Source organism: Perca fluviatilis, chromosome 11 (assembly GCF_010015445.1).
Source record: "Perca fluviatilis chromosome 11, GENO_Pfluv_1.0, whole genome shotgun sequence".
In the NCBI taxonomy this organism is placed as follows: Eukaryota; Metazoa; Chordata; class Actinopteri; order Perciformes; family Percidae; genus Perca; species Perca fluviatilis.
The window spans coordinates 15,983,759-16,007,068 of NC_053122.1; the positions used below are offsets into that span (position 1 = coordinate 15,983,759).

A 23,310-nucleotide genomic window follows, 5' to 3' on the forward strand; every position below is an offset into this window, starting at 1 on the left:
CAGCCCATTGTCTCTTTAAATGACAGCCATATTGAAGGATTCAGAGCATGATTTACATCTAATTGCAACCTTCAGTACTAACACAGGAAGTGGTGACAGGAAGTAAGGGTGTGGAGGGGTGTTTGGAAAGTCCAGGGCCACGTTCAGCCCAGACAAAACGTAGCAACATGTTTTTTAAAACTGAAACGGGGGTGCGTTGAACGCCCTGTTGTGTGCGCAAGCGCTCTGCCTTTTTTTACCACGAGTTTACAGACACGTCTCTGCTGATTGGGTATCACCTGTGACACAGCCAATAAACGAGAGACACACCCACCAAACGAGAGAAAACATATCTTAAAGCAGTTGCACACCGTTTCACACCATTGTGAGGAAACACGTCGCTCAACGTCGTGCCCCAGCTTTCGTGCCAGAGGCCGAATTTAACTTCCTGGCGCAGACGAACAGCTATACCAGGATGATGTCATGTGGGATGGAAAGTAGCAGTGGGATGTTTAGGTGTTTGCACCATTGGATGGCTGCCAGTCTCATGGTAAACACACAAAAACTTGAACAACATGCGCAGGCACACATCCAAGAGGAAGCTACCGAAATGGTGAATGCAGCTCCGAAGTAAAATGCAAATTATAGTGAGGTGAACGCCAAGCAGAAAAAGCTTGTTCTAAAACGAGAGTGAATCTGGGGTTAGCTTTCCCTTTCGCTGTCGTCCGTGGTGCTGCATGTGGTACACTGTACATGTTGGACTGGGTGTTGTGTTTACAAACAGTAAGCGACAATTCCTGCATAGTACGCCTTTAACCATTCTCATATGATACTGTAGTTGCCATATGCAGATATTGTAGAAATGAATTATTTCAAAATGTTGACATCCTGGTAGCCTAGTGGTAAAAATCCTGAATCCAATTCCAGCCTGAGGACTTTGATGCATATCGTACCGCTCTCTCTTTAACCTTGTTTCTTCTTCAGTCTCTACACAATCAACTAGCTAGTAAAAGGTGGAAATACACCCAAAATAAATCTGTAATCAATAATCAAAAATGTAATTTAAAATAATCTGAAGTTTTGTAGAATCATTCAGTATTAACAATCTGTCTAAAGGTGTGTGCCAGTAATCATGTTAACATAATCAAAGATATTCAATATCATTCCTAACACACACCCAAAGGACAGCAGCTCCTGATTGTTTTTGCGAGATGAAACGCAGACTGTTGCTGCTGGGATAGAGAGCTGAGTGTTAATTAGAGTCCACTGAGATCTTCATTAGATTGTGTGCTCTGGTGCAGAGGGGCATTGAGGTACCCTTGGGTTTGTGTGAGGCAGGTGGTAATAAAGCTATTGGCTCGTGGCTGCCTCTTCAATCTTATTGATCTGTCTGAGCCTCAGCGCAGCATCGTCTTCCTCGCAGCAGAGGGAAAACTGAATAACCAATCCAATGTGAGAAACAGATTTGTTGTGCATGCTATTAGATTGGTGTCTCGGGGCAACCTAAAATCAAGTGTTACGGGATCATTTCTAGTAGATCTCCCATTAACATTAGAAATAATTAAAATAATCAGATGCCCTAAACAAAAACAAAACAACAAAGGAGACAGAAGTGAGCCCTGTCTTGTTCCCCTTCCAAGAGCAAAATATTCAGAAATGAACCCATTAGTTTGCACTGCAGCCTCTGGGTGCTTATACAGCACCTTAATTCACTTTATAAAAATGCTGCCAAACCCATACATTTCCAAAATGTTGAACATATAGCCCCATTCAAACACATCAAATGCCTTTTTTAGCACCGAGGGAAATAGCAGCTATTGAGGATTGTCTATCAGCTACAGACCATGCAATATTAATGAGGCTCCTGATATTTTCTGACAAGCTACGCCCCAAATAAACCCCACCTGATCAGGATGAGTTGGAGAAGTAATAACCTTATTTAATCTATTTGCCAACATTTCTGAAATAATGTTAACGTCTAACTGCATTAGGGAGATTGGGCAGTAATTCTTACAGTCTCCTGGGTCTTTACCTTTTTTAGGAACCAAAGTTATCAAAGCCTGTCTAAATGTTGGTGGCAGTGTGCCCTTCTCCAGGGCCTCTTTATATACCTCTAACAGAAGTGGAGCCAGTTCAGTTGCAAAACTCTTAAGGCCCTGGGGCCTTACCCACAGGTAGGGCCCCCATTACCTCTTTAATTTCCTCTATAGTTAAATCCGCATCAAGGAGTTCTCTTTGCTCTTCTGTCAGTTTGGGAAGCCGAAATGGCACTTTGAAGAAACACATTTCTTCATCAGTAGAGGTAGATAATGACCTACAGAGATCAGTGTGAAAGCAAATTCCCTCTGTTTTATATATCTAGGGAGTAATTTTCCTGCTTTGTCTCCCACTTCAAAACAATGTTGTCTTGCCCTGAATAAATTGAATTCAGCCTTTTGAGGAAAGAACATTATTATATTGGTATTTTAATATTTTAATATTTTATTGCAGCAACCTGTATTTCCTCCTGTGTGATATCCTATTTCCTTAGGTATATTGCCTTTTTATATTCTGCTTATTGTTTTCTGGTCTGGGTCCCTCTTTCCCTTTGCTCTCTTGTTTCTTCACAGTTCATAAATATTGCTTCTATATATACTGTATACTGTATATTTGCATTTTTTTACTGCTGTACATACATTCTCCCATCCATCTATTTTATCTGTAACTGTACATGCTTCACCTGTTAAAGTTTCCAATAGCCAGCATGCACAATTTGAATAGTTCATACTCTTCTTTACTGGTATTTTTGATCAGACGGTTTCTGATTTAAATCATAATTTCACCAATTTTAGGCAAACATCTTCTCCAACTAACAAGTTTATTGTTTATTATAAGGTTCCTGATTAGCTGAGGCCTAAACGACCAGCTAGTCTTCCCTATTATACATATTCTCATCAATTATTATGACTATTATTTTCTCAATAAATCGATTAATCCTTTGGTCTATAAAATGTCAGAAAATGGAAATAAATGTCCATCACAATTTCCCAGAGCCCGGGATGTTGTCTTCGAGTGTCTTGCTTTGTCTGAGCAGCGATCCAAAAACAATCATCATCATATCAACACGAAGACAACAAGAAAATATTCACATTTTAGAACTTGAAATCAGTGGAATTTATGGCGTCTTTACTAGAAGTTGATCCATTAATTAATTAATAATTCATTAATTACATAATTAATTCAATAAAGGCACCTTTAACCTTAATTATCAAAGTTTTTGCAGATGAATATTCTGTTGATCAATTAACTGACTGACTCAGGTATCATAAAAAAAATTATGCTTATGTTTGACAACTGGTTGAACCGAGAGTAGCCATCTGTCAAAGCTTTGTAAATTGTAAGTTGAAGATATCTTGATGTTGTGCGTCCATTTTATGTATATATATATATATATATTATAGATAACAATAACACCTCAAAAAAAAAAAAGCTGGAAAAGCCACATCAACAGTTGTTTTTGCAATACATAAGTGTTATGGGGTGTTTTGTTTTCCATTAATGCTGGCAGGAATGTAGAAATCACAAATGTATTACCAGACCTGCGTGGGTGCTGAGTCGCAGTTTATGCTTTTCTCACATTGAGTTGTCCTTATTCAAAGCTAGACAGTTAGATAACAGTTTTATAAACAACAAGAAACAATACAGAAATGAAGAAAATAGATAATATTTAAAGCTCCTTAAACATCCAATATCCGTGTGGCCGGGTTAGCTCAGTTGGTAGAGGAGGCGCACATAGGCCACAGGTTCTACTCCGACCTGCAGCCCTTTGCTGCATGTCATTCCCTCTCTCTCTCTCCCCTTCCATGTCTTCATTTGTCCTGTGAAAATAAAGGACCAAAAATAATCTTAAAATAAAACATCCAATATCCCTGACAGGTACAGTATATATTTGGTGCGTTGGGTTTTTGTAATAAACACCTTGGGTATAACCAATTTCCTCTCTTGTAACCTGTGAATGAAAGAAGTCTGCAGTCCTCACTCCAGTGACTTGAACATTTTGAGAGCTTATCGATGGATTGTCCCTCCTGTGAATCACTGCAGCATCGACGGGCGAGTCAGAAACGCAGCTATGTCACTCCCCCCTTTCTTCTCGCTTGTCTAATCCTCCATGCAATTGCGACAAAAGACGACAATGGTTAGCTCAGTCTAAAAGAACCACTTATGAGAAATGATGCAGGGAAAAACATATCTTTATAAATCTATTCTGTATTAACAGTAGATGTGTGGATGGTACAGTAAGTTGAAAGTGATTGCTTTGTTTCCACCAACACTTGGAGAAGTGTGTCTTGGGCTTCTAAACAACAAGTTATGTTTTATTACACAATAGGACTTTTAGAACCTTGAGTGCATTGTTTTTGAGAAAACTTTCCAATAAGACTACGAAGTATGATCTACATGGTAGGATTATATTTCCAATAGTGTGTCTACTACCAGCACAAATTGCTCATTGTGATTGCCATGGTCTACATTTGTGCGTAGATTGAGACATTATTATACATCATTATTTTTTGAGCCATGGACAAAGTTTGGGATTTGTGACATTTAGATTTTTATGCGGGAAAAGTGATGATAATGTACGAATGAGGGTCTGTTCTTTGCATTTAGGATGACTCAACTTATCAAACACACACACAAACACAATGAAGCCTAACAGGAAATTGCAGCGAAGGAGAGATAATAGTTTGTTGTATTAAAGCCGTCCTGTCATTCTAGAAAAAAGGACCGATCTAATGAGGTACTCTCTGAGTGAGCTCAGCTCCAGCTTCCTTCCCACATGCTGTGAGATACTACACAAATATAATAAACAAAAGACACCTCGCTCTATCTTTCTGGGAGTCTTATCTCTCCGGGGAAGGTTACAAGGTATTTGTTCCTGGAACATGAATAAGACACTGGCATTGTAAATAATCAGTATGAACAACTATCTTCTTGTTAAAAAAAAAACCATTGAGATATCCCTCGCTTTTGAAAATAACTGAATAAAGGTTTTGGGTCTTTTGTTAAAATCTATTTATAGCCTATTATATTCATATCTTTTTGTATCTCTACTGTTTTGTGTGTCCTCTTCAGAGGCCGACAACATTGAGCATTGAACATATTGTTGTGGTGTACTGGAGGAAGCTCTTTTTCCAATTATTTTTAGCTCAACATCAATTCAATTAGATGATCAAACAGAAAACACTGAATGCACCATACTTGCTTTCTTCCTGAAAAGAGTTGCAAAGTTTAAAAAAAGGAGCTGCCATCTCAAAGCTTCATCTGCTTCCTTTAATCTACTTCTCATCTCCTCTTTGAGATCTTTGACATGGAGGATGAGGGATTTTATTTCGCTTCCCGCGGTCAATGGATAATTATTCAACACAAGCATGCACTTCTGTCCCCTGTAGGGTTCCACCTTTTGTTTGGTCATTTTTAGGCCTTTAACTCTGACAGGACAGCTTTAGACATGAAAGGGGAGAGATGGAAGGGGAACGACATGCAGCAAAGGGCCGCAGGCCGGAACCGAACCCGAACCTGCGGCCGCTGCATTGAGGACTAAGCCTCCGTACATGGGCGTGCGCTCCACCAGGTGAGCTACCCAGGCGCCCACGGCAGAAGACACAATTGCCTTTCGATTTTAAGATGATTTATTTCAGGGAGGGGCTTAATGTATTTCTGGACTGTTTCAAAATCCTAATCACTCCACAAATAATTTACCAAATACAGTACATATATGTACGGAGACCCCTAAGGGGACATGACATGACTTTTTTTTTTCTTGCGCGCACAAGATACTTTCTGGTGTGCACGAGATATTTTCTGGTGCGCATGCAAAAGTATCTCCTGCTCACAAGAAACCAATCTGAGGCGAGCAAACATAACAAAGTGGCTAAAGTTGCTATCAGGTACATTTTGTTGCGTTTTTTTAGGAAGATGAATACCTCCTCCTCGGCAGCCATTTTGACTGCTACTCAGATTGGTCTCTCATGCAACGTTTTTCACGGCCAAATTTGGAGTTTATCAAAAACATTATCCAGAGCAGATGAATCTGGAAAACCCGAAAAAACTGAGCCCTTTTTTGGAAAATGATGATGTAAGACTGCTTAGATGCAGTTGCAAGCTGCATAGCAGGACAGCTCTCTATCGCCTCTGACAGGAATACAGAAATCAAGTTAAATAATAATTGAAACTGATCTAACGTTGGTAGAAAACTCTGTGTTCAGAGGTGCAGGACGGCTTTGGGCCTGCCCCAGTCTTTGTGCTTTCTGAGAGGCAATATCTGGATCTCTAATTAAAGTATACAGTATCACTATTGATGTATAACTCATTACTGCCTTGTTTGGTTTTAAGGCTCAGCGTGGATACAGCATTAGTTTTGTTTATTGTTTATTAGCCTAATAAAAGGAGACTGGTGCACTTTGCTTTATAATATGAACACGCTATGCTGCAATGCAAGTTCCCTTTCCTTGTCCTCGGCCTGAACAGTCACTGTGATGACATTGAGTCATTCAGTCCACAGTAGAGCTTTTCTCAAAAAAAGTGAAAGCTCCTAATCTGCCCTTGAAAAGTGACACTTTCTCTGAAGAGTCTCAGACAGCTGCTTGTAAATTTAGATGGATTATACGGAGCCTCTCTGTTCAAGTGGGAACAGTTTTTGGTTATAAAGACGCTGCAGCGTGACAGCGGTCATTTTTCTCTGCTCATGATGCCGGACACATCGAGAGGTCTGATGGGTTTCTGAATGCCTGGCTCTTCGGGGGAATCCTCACTTTGATCCTCTCTGTTCCTCTTCTGCTGCTGGACTCGCTGGGTTTCAGGCTCAGGGGACTCTCCCACTCAGTAGACAGCAGACACTGGTGCCTTTTTTTAGGTTGTTACCATGGAAACCCCTAGGAGGAAGCTGGTTGCTGGTTGTGGGCTATCCTTATCCTACTTTTCGCTGTTTGACCTCCACTCCCACAGTTGACATTCATTCCTTTCTCTGTTTAAGTTTCAGGTCGAGAAACAGAGCAGTTATGTCCAGTCTGTTTTTTTTTTTTTTAAATCTGTTATGTATATGCACAAGGTCGCCTGCTTCTTGTCATCGTCCCTGATTAGAGCAGAGGGACGGCCAAAAAGCAGATTAGGGAAGAGAAGCCTTCTTCAATCAGCTTCTAGCTCACTAACAAACCAGATTCTTCACGGTCAATTTACGAGTACTGTACGTGCAAAGGAAGACAGCCAGCCTCTGAATAATCTGAAAGACTGATTGACACAGAAGGGAGGCTAATTAATCAAATGTTATGAAATTTTCCGGTGTGTGTTGAATACAAAATGACCCTGAGTGTATAATTCCAGGCATCAGAGCTCATTTCTTATGTTTTGGTCTTTTAATGAGTCTCATTCTGGATGTCACAACAGCTTAACGGACTGAGCATGTCCATTTGTGTTTGTGATGTTGGAAGTTCAGGTCATGACTTCTGTGTATGTCTTGTATCTGTCATTTCTGTCAAGCAGAAATAATTAAATGTCAAAAAGTTAACTTATTAATTGTGAACAAAGGAACAAGATCATTTTTTTGTTTGTTCTCTTTTTCAGTTGGATGCTGACCGGGATGAGGAGGAGGTCTTCTGTGACATCAGCATGACTTTGGACAACAAGCTGTTTCCTTCCAAAGAGCCGGCAGCCGGTGAGATAAACACTTATTTTATAAAAAGATTTTTTTTATAGTCAGACACCTTTAAAAACTGCTAAACTAAATATTAGCTTCAGTTTAACATTATTTTGACCTATAAATGGATTAAATTAGGTAAATTACAGTATTTGAAATTACATTAAATTAGGTCACTCCTAATTACTCTTTCCTAATCAAGACACATATTGTGGGACACTACACAAGGATGGATTATTGGGAACAAAAGTGTAGGGCACTTATTGTCTTGGTTTTATAAAAATGATTGTGGGATATTTAAAAACAGTGGCAAGGAAGTGACGTGGCAGGTGAACAGACATTTAGTCTTAGTTGATATAAAGTAATAATAATAATAATAAGTAATTAAAAGTAGCCGTAACTTTACTTGCAACATCATTCAAGTAAAGGCATCAATAATGATAATATAATATAATAATGTATTCATTTATAATATAATATAATTTAATGGGCAATTCTGAATAATGATAATTTTTACTTTTTGTACTTAAAGGAAATGTGATGCTAATAATTTTATTTGAGTAAAAGTTTGAATGCAGGACTTGTTACTGTAACAGAGTATTTCTGTGCTCAAGTAAAATACCGAAGTACTTCTTCCACCACTGTGTAAATGGTAATAAATGTTAGACAGCTACAAGAGGCAGTCAGCATTAGATAAAATGTTCCCAGAGGGACAGGTTTGTTATGGCCAGATCATCAATAATAAAGAACACATTATGTAAGACTGTGTTCCATGTTTACTTATGTGTGTATTTGTATGTATAACGTAGTAAAATGTATTCAGTATCAGTAGCTACTAACTAAATGATGAAATGTAATGCAATAGATATGCATCAAAAAACAGTCACAGCAAAGAACATGCAGGTGTTATTGCTTTTTAAGAGCTGCATGTGTTCATTGAAGAAATGCTTTTCCAAAATAGTCATCCCCATTCAGCTCCCTGGTTACCACAAGAGTTGGCATAGCAACCAGTGAAGCAGGGTTAGCCACGCTCTGTGAGAAATACAGAATCAACGAAGGTTAGAGTGAGTCTCTGAAAAGTCAGATGGAGACTATATATATGTTATGCAAAACTGATAATTTACCGTTTAAAAAAATGTGCCAGATCCAATTTCCTGACAGAAACAGCCTGATGTTGGTTTAAAAGATATAAGTCAGCGCTCTGTAGGTGTTTCTGCAGTGATTTCATAAAGTGATAGAGATCATAAAGGTTTTAGTTAAAGGAAAAAAATCTTACCATTGGCACAGAACCGAGCTGGCAAAATCTGCCTGATTTTTGTTGCAAAGCTGTCATTATTTTTCATCATAATAAAGTGTGGGTGTAACCGGTGACAATTCAAACATCTTTTGTAGTGCAAAGGCTGCTCGCTGCCTCAAACAGTTTACACTGTTTAACTGTAGCACGTTTTTAAATGCTTCTTTGATTTGTAGTTGTATTGTTTTGTTGTTCTTGGTTGTATGTTGTATACAGATTATGGTATATTGTATTTTTGGGGCCAATACAGATCGATACCAGAGTTAGAAAAATCACATCATTATATATTGTCACATAACATTAAAAAAACATGTTTGTTAAAGTTCCCTTAAATTTGGTAATTAATGGATTACTTCTATATTTTAGGAAATACAATTATTCAATTTCTAGTGGAGAGTTAGATGAGAAGATCGATACCACTTTCTATGGGAGGTTATGTACCAGACTATGCCTCGTTTCATTATGTATTATAGCGCGCGCGCACACACACACACACACACACAAAAAGGTCTAGAGAGTTCTATTGATCTTTGATGTGCTGTAACAGCAGGTTTAACTGGTTTAACCCATCAATTCTTTTACAGTTTTTTTGATCGCTTTGGTACTATTAATGCAACTATGTGGTATATGTGGTAACTTACAGCTGGTCTATCATTCAAAACTTGCCATTGTGCATTCATTTGGATTTTGAAAATCTCTCACCACACAACCATGTATTCAAAATATTAGTTTTTTGTGAAATGTCATGAGAACATATGGTTTAATCACCAAAACACAACATATTGACTCATTTTTTGTTTGTCTTTTTAACCACCAGTGAATCCATTAACAAACAATGCATGTTTCAAATTGCTGTTAGAAGTGCTGAAAGTAATATGCTACAGTAGTGTAAAAGACAGATTACAGTCTTCACATCAGGTAATAAACTCACATTACCCAACATTTACAGAATCTATCATTTCCATAATATGTGTAATGAAGTTGTGATCAATGAAGACATCCTCTACAATCATTTGGCCAAATTTGTTTTTACAGTATTTATATAGCTGACAAACTAATGTAAAATATACAGGTTCAGTTATTATCCATTAAGAGCAGTTGGATTAAATGTTGGTGAAATGTATTTATGCAAATCAGAAGAGAAGCATCGAAAAGTATTGTGAGCATTGCATTGTGAAAGCCAATTACTTCATATGAAATTCTCTGGGTGTACTTAGTCAATTAAAAAAAACAGCCATTTTGATTATCTGCTTTAAGTTTTGTACAAAGAGTTATAAAGTTTTACCATCTACTTGCGATTAATGTAAAAAAAAAAAAAAAACTATCCAGGTGTTAAATTGGGGGGTTTGAATCAGATATCTGCATGTCTGGGTTTTTTTCTGTCTAACTGTGAGAAGGCACATACAGCAACGTGTAGACCAGTGTGAGCTTCAATGCAAGTCTAGGGAAATTAAAATAAGTCAAACAACTCTTTTTTGGTTTTAAAAAAGCACAGTGTACTGATAAAAATGTTTTAAATGTAATCATCATGGAAGAAGGATCACTCCTTGGTTGCTTTTTCTAAGATTCTTCCACAGTTGTTGCCTGGTTGAGGTTGTTTTTTTTGCTTTTGTTTTTATCTTACTGGTCTGCATTGAGGGTCCAATGACAGTTTGGCTTTAACTGTATGGAGAACAACTTGTGCTTTTTGGCTGTCTAAATATATAAACTTGCCTTGCCTTGTTTGTGCTTGTAGTTCAAGGCTCAGGCGCAGTTGCAGCACAGCATGAAACTGCGTAGGTTTTTTCTTTTTTTAAATGCAGTATGTCCTACACCAAAATGGTATTTTTTGATGAAGGCAACCGTTACAGATTCATTCACTCAGAAGGAAAGGTTTGTGTCAGGAGGAGCAGAATTACCATGAAACGACATATGGCACCTTAAAATAGTTCAGGAGGAGGAAATATCTTTAGATTCAGTTATGTTCTGATTAGAGGAGAGCTGCTGCTCAATGTTATAATCAGTTCAGTGGTATGATAGTTAGTGATACTAACAGCCAAAGAGAGCTGTTAGTGGACAGGTATGGGCAGTCTGGATGTGGCATGATTACACAAGTTTGTCAGCTTGTCTCTAGAATCTGTACGTTAGGTGAGAAAGGCCAGACACATTATGTGACTGAGGCTAACATTCCAAGCTCGTGCTACTTCACAGCTACCTGACCCACTTGACAGCAGTCTGCTTCAAGTCAGGACACTGAAATACAGACGCAGACTGTGAACAACTGTGCTTATACCACTTGAGTTGCATGAAGCCTGCAAAATCTCAAAAATAGATCCTCGAACAAATGAGAGTTCAAGGTCTCATGAAGCAATATAAATGACTACTAAATTCCAGCAAAAAGCTGGTGCATCCTTTAAATGTTTGCTGATTTCCACTAAACGATCATGTAGGAAAATCTCATTATATTGTCCTTAAGATACTACTCTTGTAGAAATGTTAGAAACTCTTGTAGAAAAATGTTCCTCATGTGGAGCATGATTGACTAAGAGAGCTTCCAACTTAAATACATCCACTTACAAACAGCAGTTATGTAGCTGCACTTCGAAGTGCATTTAAAAGCAGCGTGACATCTGTACATTTGTCAAGATGATCTTCTGCATAGGTTTCCTGTGATGGAGCCACACAAATAGGGGTTCCAGCTAAGAATAAAAAGAAAAATACCCTAGGTGTTTTTTTTGCATCATGAAACTCTTAAATACACTTAAGAAAAATGGGAAATCTCAATCACATGGGTGAAATCTCTAGCTTCAGACTAACATCTTCAGACCTAATCTGCTGTTACAAAAAAAGTAAAAGGTAGAGCTGTAGGAAACAAAAAGATTTTAGATTAGCAGCAATAGTTTAAAGCAAAATCTTTAAGAGAAATTGCGTCCTAGTCTATCTGCTGCTTCTAGCGCCACATTATTTCCCAGGAGAAAGGAAACTGCTGCCACTTTCCATCCTCAGTCTGTTATTACGTGGACCAAACTGAGGTGTTGCTGATGACTGCAGCCTCAGCCACCTGACATAACAAATTAAGTTTCAACACTGTCATACCTTAGCCCTTCACTTTCCAAGGACGACATGCACTCTGACATGTTGCTGACTCTTAAGTTATGAACTGCAGAGAGGACACAGGTCTGATTTTCTCTGTAAATCTAGTGCATTCTGACGCTTTTCAACATAATGCATGTAAGAAATGCACAGCTGCCGTCTCTCTGGAATCTGCCTGAACGTTTGAAGCTGCATCCTCGCAGAATCTAACCCAGTTCTCTGTTCTGTGACATGCATGAAAAGAATCTGCCGAGGGGAAGTGTTCTTCACAGCCCAGTTCCACCGAGGAAGAGGATGAAGATGTTTTAAGAATTTATCACAGCACAACCCCTGGCAGCTTTCTGACAACAGACAGTTCAGGTCCAGATATTGATGGGGCCAAAATTAACTTAGATTTGTGGATATTTTATTTTCCTCTTTGCATTGTGTTCCTCAAAATGCAGATGTGCAGCTGCATGTTAGCATCTGGAAGCTTGTTGTGGTAATGCGTGCTGTAGGGATACACAGGGAGACTAAATAAGCTCTAATGTAAAGAAAGCATGCAATATATACAGGCATATATGTATTGCAATGTGATTTGGCTGTGACAGCTAACAGTACATACAATATATATTTTTTAAATGAAATCAGAAACAGAAAATGTATCCTCAAATCAAGCAAAAATCCTGACGATTTTATCGATCTTAAATGGGAGGATTTGCTTCTTTTCTCTGTTTTATCCACCTTATTTCTACTGTAGCCTCATGAGTGATACCTTGCATGAATTATTTCAGATCTTCCTTTCACTGAAATATCATATGCAAGAGTCAGCGATATGCTACTGGTGTTGTCCCTTTTCTTAGAGCTTTTGGGGAAATACATTATGTGGGAACACACATTAAACCGGATAATGTGATCATACTTCTGTCTTCTACTAGTGATGGGTGGGAGGACGACCTGAAGAATTTGCAGCGGAAATAATAAACTAAGCTAGTAAACTAAATATCTTTGGGGTTTGGACTGTTGCTTAGACAAACAAGCTATTTAAGGACTACACCTTGGACTCTCAAGACAAAATGTGCTACATGTTTTACTCAATTTGTTGATATTTTAGACGATTGAAATTGAATGAAGTAATAGATTAATCGATATTTTTTCTGTTGGATCATTCTCTTATAAAACTGTATTCTAAAGAAGGTCACTAAAGCGAGTCTAAAATCATGTTTATTTACAGTTAAAGTTTAAATGACTAACACTCGTGCCGTTTCCTTTAAGAAACGGTTCATTGTAAGTGAATTAACAGTAAACTCATAGTTTGGTGATTGTTCTGTTTGTTCCATCTTCAGGTCCCAGTGAGCTGGATCTCAGTCTACTGGGTGAAACCAGCAGCCTGGCAGATGTTGCTTGCAAGTACGATGAGGTAATTACTTTGAAATTTTGTTGATACCCGTTGGCAATACCTTATTTTGAGATGGATAAAGTTGTTTTTTTGTGTTTTTTGAATGTAACGCCACTGTGAATGAGTGTAACGTCACTGTAACTATATATAGTATAGTAAGTATAGTAAGAAATGTAAGAAAATCCTGAAGGCTCGTTTACAGACGGTGTGCATTTCTCTGTGGATTAAGCATTGATACTTTTATAGTATTTATATAGCACCTGAACCTTTTTTTATAATGGAAAAAAGACACAGAAATCAAGTTTTTTACCGTATTGGACCTTTAAAAAAGCAGCAATACAAATACAAATTTTTTCAAATAAAATCGAATAACCTAACCTTATCGGTAAAAGCACTTTCACCCAGTCAACCTTGTGGTTCAAGGTTGACCCGCTCTACCTCCTGAGCCACAGCCGCCCTATTTAAAGAACAGATCTGATCAAAGAATATGCAAACAAGACCTGACAAACCATTAAATTATAATTTTCCTATCATGCTGTAATTTTATATTTGAAACAAAGTAATTAAATTATTCAGATTACTTTCACTTCCTGTTTAGACATGCATGCAGCCACAGTCCCAAGCCAAAGCAGAGGAATACAATTGGTAGGTTTAGAGAGTTTAATCCCAACAGCAGAAACTTTATCCATCAACAGTCCTCAGACAGACAATGAAGCCATAAACTCAGTCAGTGTGATGCATTTAAGATAAGAGAAGGAGCGTAATGGCAGTCGCGCTGTCCTTTCATCTCAATCATCTCCGTAACAACCGTGTTCAAGTATTATCTGCAGTAATTTAGTTACAATATTTTATTACTGAATCAAATTTTCTCCGCCTCCACTAACGAGCAACATTTTTTATTTTCCCCCGTTTCCACATCCCCTGCTTTCACTCCCTCCCTGCTTTTGTATTTGCAAAAACATGAAATGACAAATTATCTTTTGCAAAACAGTAGTCATTTCAAAGGCAGGATGATTCAGCGAGGAGACGGAGAATGTTGTTGTGTAATGCTTGGCGAGGGTGCAGACGAGCATCATTCCTCCACATGATGCTGGCGCTGCAGTGAAGCGTAACCCTGACCTCTGTCTCATTTCCCATCCTCTGAGTGTCTCGAAACAAATTGCTCAGCTCTCTCTACCGCCGTCTCTTCGGCTTTCTTCCACTTTAATTTTTCTAATTTAAGGTTCTTCTTTCCTTGTGAGTGTTGCTGCCTGAGGTGCTTTAGTGTTATTTTCTAACCAGGCATTGTTTTTCAGATCATATTCTTTCTTACAGCAGCACACACATCCAGTTCACATTCATACAATTCAAACTTGGGAGCTGCTCGTGATAACCGGCTGCTTAGTAGTAGAGAGAGTTTTTTTTTAAGATTTCAAGATGCTGGAGCAGCATAACCTTTAGTGAGCAGACACTCTTCTTTTCTGTGAAGTGGAACGAAGACAGTGCAGCCTTGTCATCTCATATTTGTGGCCTCGGATGTGAGACGGAGATGGATTTTGTTAGCGTGGCAATCCACAGAAGGGCAGAGCGGCTATTTTGGGTCTTTGGTGTCAAATCTCATGGACATTTTGCTCTAATTATTTCTTGCTTTTCAACACGACTAATTTATTCCTGAAGAAAGAACATCTAATGTGGATGTGCATTACATTTCTGAGTCCATTTTGTTGTTTGATGGTATATTTCAGTGGTGGAATAACTACATATACTCAAGTACTATACTTAATTACAATTTTGAGGTACTTCAGTACATTGAGTATTTTCCTTTTATGCTACTTTATACTTCTAATCCACTACACTATGTGTGTCAAATAAATGTAATGTAAAAAATACAATATTTCCCTCTGAAATGTAGTGGGAAAGTATAAAGTAGCAGAGAATGAAAATACTCAAGTAAAGTACAGTACTTGTACTTTGTTACATTCCTACAGACTTCCATCATCACATCAGAAAAGTGCAGAGCGTCATGCAGCTGCTTTCTGTATGGTAATGATGACGAGCACTCAGCCCAGTCTCCAGATTCGTTTTGACAGCTCGTTTTGACAGACATGACAGTTTGATATCGTGGTCCTGAGATTTGAAAATAAGGAGTTAAGGGTGACGGCTGCAGCTTATTTGATTAACTCACACAAGCGACTTACCCAGGAGAGTGTGACTTGAAGAAATTGCTAACAGAAATTAAGATCGAGAGGCAACGTGTGCTTCTGCTAAAAATGTCATCGTCCTGCTTCATTAGACGTCAGTGGGATCCAAATACTTGCTCCATCACTGCTAAAACCCAGTGAAATTTGATATTTAGGGTCAAGCAAGGAATCATGGCGATTTCAGTTGTCATCTGACTTCATTGTTTCCTGAAAGTTCATACTTTGAATTTTGATCATCCAATCTCAAGTAAAACTGTAAATGTTTCTCCCTCATACATATACAAATTTACTAAGAAAAAAAACACTCCCACCTGAAAGGTCCCATTGGCACCACGTTTAGGCCATTATTGTCATGTGCACACAAGAAACTGTAAATATAGAAATCTGTGATATAACACAATAGAGATTTGTCAGCCAGTAGAGATTTAGTAATTCTATTTCTACCAAGCAGCTACCTCTTTAATATCTTTGGTTGTAATGGTTGACTATTGTAGACAACATTGCATGGACTGCATGGATTAAAGCATTGTTGTTTCAATGTGATGAAGTACATACATTTTTTCAGTTTATATTTTTAAACCATTAGTTTTAGTTTTAGTTTTAGTTTTAGTTTATCCAACGTTTTTTTAGGGATAGAAATGTAGGTTGGTTGTTCCACCACTTTGGTCTTAAATATCTCAAAAGAAAAAATGTGTCTTGCCAGCATCACAGACCTGCTGACATGAATAAAGACTTTAGGTTTCTGGATGTTGGCGTAGGAGTGTGTTAATGACTGTACATGTGTCTCTGTGTGTATCACATGCCATCGCTCATCACCGACATACAGCATCAACTTCCCAGGAATTAAGAAAAACTTGCTCAGTTTGCTGTGCTTCTCTCTTTCTCTCTCTCTCTTTATCTGAGTCATCAGACCAGTTGGTGTACCCACATGCCAAGCTGGCTCGTCGTTGGCACCCAGTACTCCCCCACACTGACGGCTTTTATTCAACACTCACAGAGATCTGCTTCACTTTGTTATTCTCTGTCTCCACTGTTCTCCTCTACTAACTGCAGCCACATGTCTAAATCACAACCATTAAAAGTCAGTTTCAGAGCAATGGGAGGTCGAGAGTTAGTATTAGATGGAAATGTCAAGGGAGGTTGTTTTTATTTCAGTCATTTATTTCTGTCTGCAAATGATGCCGAGATGTTTTTCTGACATTTACTGAGCTATCTCCCAACTGCAAATAGCTCCAAAAAAAAATACAAAAACAAGTCAGTTTCATTGCTTGGGTGCAGTATAAGAAGGAGGAGTTCACACAGCATGACTTAAGTTGGCACTGAGACTGTTGACACCCCCACCTGGGTGGAAGTCTTTAAAGAAAACTTATTGGATAAATATCCTGAATATTAAATCTTTTCTATTTTTTCTTTTTACCTTTTTTAATCTTGTTTAGCCTTTTCCTTGATGACTGCTAAGGTAGCCATAAGGTAGCCATTCATAGATACAGTTAAGCTTAAGAATTTACTGTGCCACATTTTAACATTAAAGTAAAACATGATGTATAAATATATGAATATATTTTAAATTTTAAAAGCTTAGTATTATATGCACCATAAGGTAAGGTATTTGTAAAGGCTTTAGGCTGCCCTGCACGTTATTGTAGGTCCAGTTTAATATACAACAACAAAAATTACAATGTATGTAGCAAGGGGTCCCTGCTCCGTCTCTCTTTCAGTTAAGGGGTCCTTGGCCTAAAAAAGGATGGTCTAGTACATTGTGCTACTCATTTGTGCTGACCAACTGTTCATTTTTTTTATGTTAGGGGTTCTTTGCCAATTTTAAACCAACTCTGTGTCATCTTTATGTTGGCAGTGCGTTCAGATGAAAATTGTGTCTGGCTTCCCTCCATGGCAGCAGTGCACAGAGCAGCCTAGGTCTGTTGAAATTTCTGCAGATCTCAGCAGACCTCTGTGACATATTTTGGATCATCCGGCGAATCTCGGCAGACCTCGGCTGCTCTGCTCAGCTGGGAGCTATATGTGGAGCGGCCATGGAGGCAAGCCACACACCGTTTATCTGCACACATTGCCCACAATGCCATGACATAGTGCTGGATTTAAATTTAGCAAAATATTTCTTTAACAAAGTAACTTTAGGCCCCTGGCCCAATTAGGCGTCAAGGCTGGTGTGATCCATCGCAAGATGGTCTCTAGTTCTTGATATTGTTTTTGCCTTTTTGCACCTTATATAATATAGGGATGTTTGTACTTTGTTGCTCCATTAAATGCAAAAACAAATGAGCACAGTGAGAGAATAAAAACATCAACATGTATTTGTCTGGCGGTTGCTCATCTAACACTACATTTACGTGCATATCAGATGTTTTTCTCTCAAATGTGAAGTTGGATCCTCAGTTTTCACACATTCAATTGAATTATGGTGGGAAGTGAAAGGAACATGGTGGTGATGAAGCACACAATGTGTTGTTTGGACTCCTTTTAATAGTTGCATGCATGAGAGACCCGCCTAGTAGAGACAATAGATGCCTGTTTCATGTTTCTAGTCAGATTTTTGTAAATGTATTGCACAATTTGAATAGTTTCTACTGCCAACAAACATTGTGAGGTTGTATTTGTGTTGAATTATGCAGATTTGTCTAAGTTTGTACTAAAGAAAAAAACACAATAACATCAGCACTTAACTACAGTCCATTAGGGACATTTTTTATCAACTGTTCCCTGAAATTGTCCTAAATTAAATTAAATCATGCATTCCCTATAATTTTTTTTCTACCTCTATTCGGTCATTCATAATTCGTCCTCAAATTGCTTAATGCATTCAAATTAATAGTGTTAATTTATCACCTTTATTCATCTTTATCCCCTGAACACTCGTACTGTGGCTCTGTTAAATTCAATACAGTTTTTATTTTTTTTATTATTACTTATTTATTTTATTAAATGTTTGAATATACTCCATTTTGGCAGTTGATTATAATCCTGTAAACATGAATATTTATTGAGATAACAGATAGCATTGTCATAATAATGTTGTTACTGCGAATGTTAAAAATATCTTTTCAACGTTGTGGAGCACTCAACGGCTAAGGAATGTAAATGTGGGCAATTGAATAATTAGTAATTTTAGCAATTAACATAAGCATTAACATTACCCTTAAACATAAGGGTAAAAGATTAATTCTAGGGAATAAGTTATAGCTGCAAGGCATCAAATGTGTAAGATGTAAGGGAGAGAAGCTGCTCGTGGTGACAAACAGAAAATTATCTCTCAAGATGTCTTTCGGTTCTTTGTTGGTTTTACAGCTCGCAACTTTACCGTTTTTTTTTTTTTTAAAAAAAAAAAAACAAAAACCACCTGTGACAAAGTTAGCAGCTAGCTGGTGAACATAGTGGAGCATCACAGTCATTTGATCCATTGTTAATATAAAAATGTTGATTACAGTAGCTTTAAATTGTTTAAAGTGATGGTTCGGAGTAATTTCACCCTAGGGTCCTTTGCACCATGACCTCGAGCCAAACACGCCCCCAGAAGCTTTTTTCACCTGGGTCGAACATTGGACGAGTTAGCGTAGCGTTATCAGCTGAATAGCTTAGCGCAGGGGCTAATGGATCCGAAGTGTCTCTTAACATTACCCCACTAATAATGCCCGAAATGATACCAAACGTCTACAGTAGTACATATAGGTTATGCTCTCATAAAACGATGGATTGTAAAGTTTGTAAGTACACCAGAAGTGTATGTAAATAACACTTGCCTGCTGGCTTCTGCTCTCTGCTGCTGCTGCTGCTGCTGCTGCTGTTACTACCGGGCAGTAAGAGTGCTTAGGGCCATCTACAAATTACAACACCGAAAAGAGATGCACCAAAAATATTTATTAATTTAATGATTAAATAAGGTAATGTCTCCAAACTTACCTCAATTATAACTTGTCTCCTGCTAGTTATACTACAGCACTTACTTTAAAAAATAAGTTAAATTAAGAAATATTTTTGTTGCATCTCTTTTCGGTGTTGTAATTTGTAGACGGCCTTAAGCACTCGTCTTACAGCAGCAACAACAACAGCAGAGAGCAGAAGCCAGCAGGCAAGTGTTATTTACATAAACTTCTGGTGTACTTACAAACTTTCCAATCCATCGTTTATGAGAGCATAACCTATTTGTACTACTGTAGACGTTTGGTATCATTTTGGCATTATTAGTGGGTTAATGTTAAGAGACATTTCGGATCCATTAAGCCGCTTAAGCTATTCAGCTGATAACGCTACGCTACGCTAACTCGTCCAATGTTCGACCCAGGTGAAAAAAGCTTCTGGGGGGGTGTTTGGCTCGAGGTCATGGTGCAAAGGACCCTAGGGTGAAATTACTCCGAACCATCACTTTAAGGGATCAGATTACTAGATAACTAAATTCAGGGAAGGATTTTCCTCCATCCATTAAAAATCAAAGCTTATACTAGCCTAAATGAGGAAAAAATTAATTTCTGAATATTATCCTCCTCTGTACTTCACAAAGATCAGCAGTGATCCCAGTGTAATAATTCATTATTATCAGTATAAACATCAGCTATGGAGGCTTTTGTTTGTCTGTTACTGGTGTCACCAAACTGTTCGATTATAAGAATTCATGATTTCTTAATGCCAACACTTAAATTATTCGCAGGTCATTTGTGCCAAAATGCTGCAGATGGCCAAAACTGAGGAGGATTACCATGGAAACCTACAGCAATGAGATTTTAGAGACAAATTATTTTTGGAAAATGGTCTCAAAGATCTGAAACAGTTGACATGCGCATCAGACTTCCTCTCGAAACAGATTAAGCAAAGTCGAAAATGTCTTTGAGACAATAATTCTGCCCTGGTTTGACAGTGATATGTGTTTGTAACTCATGATTCAGTGAATGAGGTAGCTGAGAGTTTCAGTCCTCCTCCAGGCTCAGACCATGTGTCTGCTCCAGGGACACAGCAGTCTCATTCTCTCTAAAATACTCTTTCATCTTTTCTATTCTTAGTTTTATTCTTACATTAGTCTGATTCAAGTTAGACAGTTTTGCACAAAAAAATATTTTAAGCATAAGAAGTTAGTCGCCCCTTTTATTGTTAGGCGGTGCTCTCTAGTGTCTGTAGTAGTTATGACGGAAGCAAAGCAGGAAGTCCAGTTCTGCGTCACATGCGTTCACCGGAAGTGAAGATTCATAACAAATGTACCGATTTTAACCCAAACCATGATCTTTTTCTAAACCTAACTAAGTAGTTGTGGTGCCTTACCCTAACCAAACTGCGACCATTTGACAAAATTAACGACATGTTTAAACCGCAACTGTTATGTTTAGACATGAAGATGGAAACTGCTCCTGTGGGTCATATTTCCTGCCACCGCTAAGGGCGCTAATTTATGAAACGCTCCTATTGGTTGTATTAGAGGGTAGGAATAAACTACCTAAATGGTCGTATGGTTTGGAGGACTTGTTGGTCAGATCAACAGTCCGAAACCCAAAGATAGAGAGAGACAAAACAAAAAAAATCCAGAAATCCTCACAATATCGAAATCGACTCTCACCGATTACTTGACTAATGTTTTCTCTGTATTTCCAGGTCGAAGACGAGGAAGAAATTGGGTATGCTGAAGGAACCACAGAAAGTGAGTTGATGAAATGATTGATTTTTATTGATTGTCTATATAAATGGTGAAAAGACGAACACACAAACACGCGCTCTATCCTTCCTCTATTAGCTGCAGGTTACATCACAACTAATCACCAATGTGTTTGTGTGTGTCTGTGTGTGTGTGTGTGTGTGTGTGTGTGTGTGTGTGTGTGTGTGTGTGTGTGTGTGTTTTCATTTGAACAGTATTGATTGTGTAATAAAGGGTAGGAGGGCTTGCCTGTTGATTCACTGTTGCCAGTTGGACCTGATGTTTATCTTGTCAGCTAGCTGTCACCATGCAGCAGACAAAGGACAGAGAGGAGGAGGAGGAGGAGGAGGAGGAGGAGGAGGAACAGCCTGTGTGATTAAAGTAGAACAAACCCTGCATTTAGTCGTCATGTTGGCTTGCAAATTTGCTTGAGCCATGTTTTATTACATGAAATACATTTCTAATATAAAGCGACAAACCACTCACTCTTCTCCTTACTTGTCTCCAAATGAAACTCTGATTTAGTTTTGATCGACACCTTCCAGTCAGTCCACATCTTGTGTAAGTTATTTTAGTACAAGAAATTAAAGTAGACTGCATTACTTTTCAAAAAGATGCAAAAACACTGAAGATTAGCAGGAGCGAGCTCACACAGGCTAAAGGCTGAAGAGGCTCGAGCTGCTGCTCCTCTGCGATCTTTGGCTGAATTTCTACTCCAGACCAAATTAATAATTTAAATGTTATTATTGCATTACTGGTATAGTTGTTGTTGTTGTTGCTGTTGTATTTCATGCTAATTGTGAGAATGTTCCCGTTAATGCTGTTGAAAGATGTAAATGTTGGCATTCAATTCTTTCAGTGATTGAGTCAAGGTTACAGTTGCTTAAAAATATACTAATTTAAACGAGACCAAATTACACATCACATCTACATAAAGCTAAATTGATTAAATCATTCATAATGACAAATGCAATTGTTAAAATGGTATTCTGTAAGTATGCAGAAGTTATTCAGAGGGGATGTTGTATTTACTTTGTAATACATAACTGCAACTTCTGTTTCTTCTAAACAAACTGCTGCTTTTGACATCCGCTTTATCATTTTATGTGCATGTGAGGAGTTTTCTCTAGAACACTGGGTATGTACTGTGCAGCAGCACATACCCATAACCCACACCCATAACCTGTGCAAGTTAGCATACAGGTTAACACATTAAACACTAGATTGTCTATTGCAGTCTCATTGATACTTCAGTCATTAAAAAGCAGATACGCTATTGACATGAAATAAATGATCATCATAAGTAGAACCACCAACAGCAGCTTTTTTACTGCATTACACTAGTTTTGTTATCAATCACACCTGCGATTACCAAATCACTCTGTCCACCGTTGATATAACAACGGTCTATAACAGCTGATTGAAGGATAATCTGAGATAAAACATTTTCAACTGTAAAATGTTGTCTTCAGTACATATTGTGATCACAACTCTATAATAAGTTCTATATTTCTATACTATTCTATAATGAGTGAATTTAACAGATCCTAATAAAAAATATGTGGTTTTTACAGTCCGTCCTCACCCAGAAAACGACGTATAGGTTGACTGTGCAATCATCTCATAACGACCCGTATTTACGTTTTTATAAGTGAAGAGGTTCATTAACATGCATTAAATTCTTTTAAAAAAAAAGAGTAAGACTACAATAAAAATGGAAATCTGAATTATTTCTGTGTGTACCTCCCAATTTCCTTTTCGTCATCCACGCCTCACTTTGTGTTTTGCCATAGTGATTCCATGTCTGTGAAGATGGACTGACCCGTATGTGTGTACCGCATGTTAAATTCAGATTTTCTTTTCTCTGACAGGTTATTGTACAGAACAGAAGAAACCAAAAGTCATCTTCATGATGGGTACGTACATGTAGACACACACCTCAGCACTGGTGGAGCTTACCTCATTTAAAAGACAAAGACACACACACACACACACACACACACACACACACACACACACACTAATACCAATCAGCTGCTCTAATATTTTTCTGCATGTTTCAAGTGAACTAAATTTAGACTGTTGTAGCTCTGATGAAAAGGC

General features: G+C 38.0%; 1 protein-coding gene across 2 annotated transcripts in view; it reads left to right on the plus strand.

Annotated features, from left to right (window-relative positions):
- The window catches only part of ak5 (adenylate kinase 5), a 75,482-nt gene that overhangs the window by 27,400 nt on the left and 24,772 nt on the right, over positions 1-23,310 (plus strand). For both annotated transcript variants that reach the window (XM_039815029.1, XM_039815028.1), the window contains exons 7-10: positions 7,576-7,666; positions 13,340-13,413; positions 21,168-21,213; positions 23,079-23,123. In XM_039815029.1, coding sequence (XP_039670963.1) covers positions 7,576-7,666; positions 13,340-13,413; positions 21,168-21,213; positions 23,079-23,123 — 256 coding nt within the window. The remainder of the gene's footprint in view (positions 1-7,575; positions 7,667-13,339; positions 13,414-21,167; positions 21,214-23,078; positions 23,124-23,310) is intronic.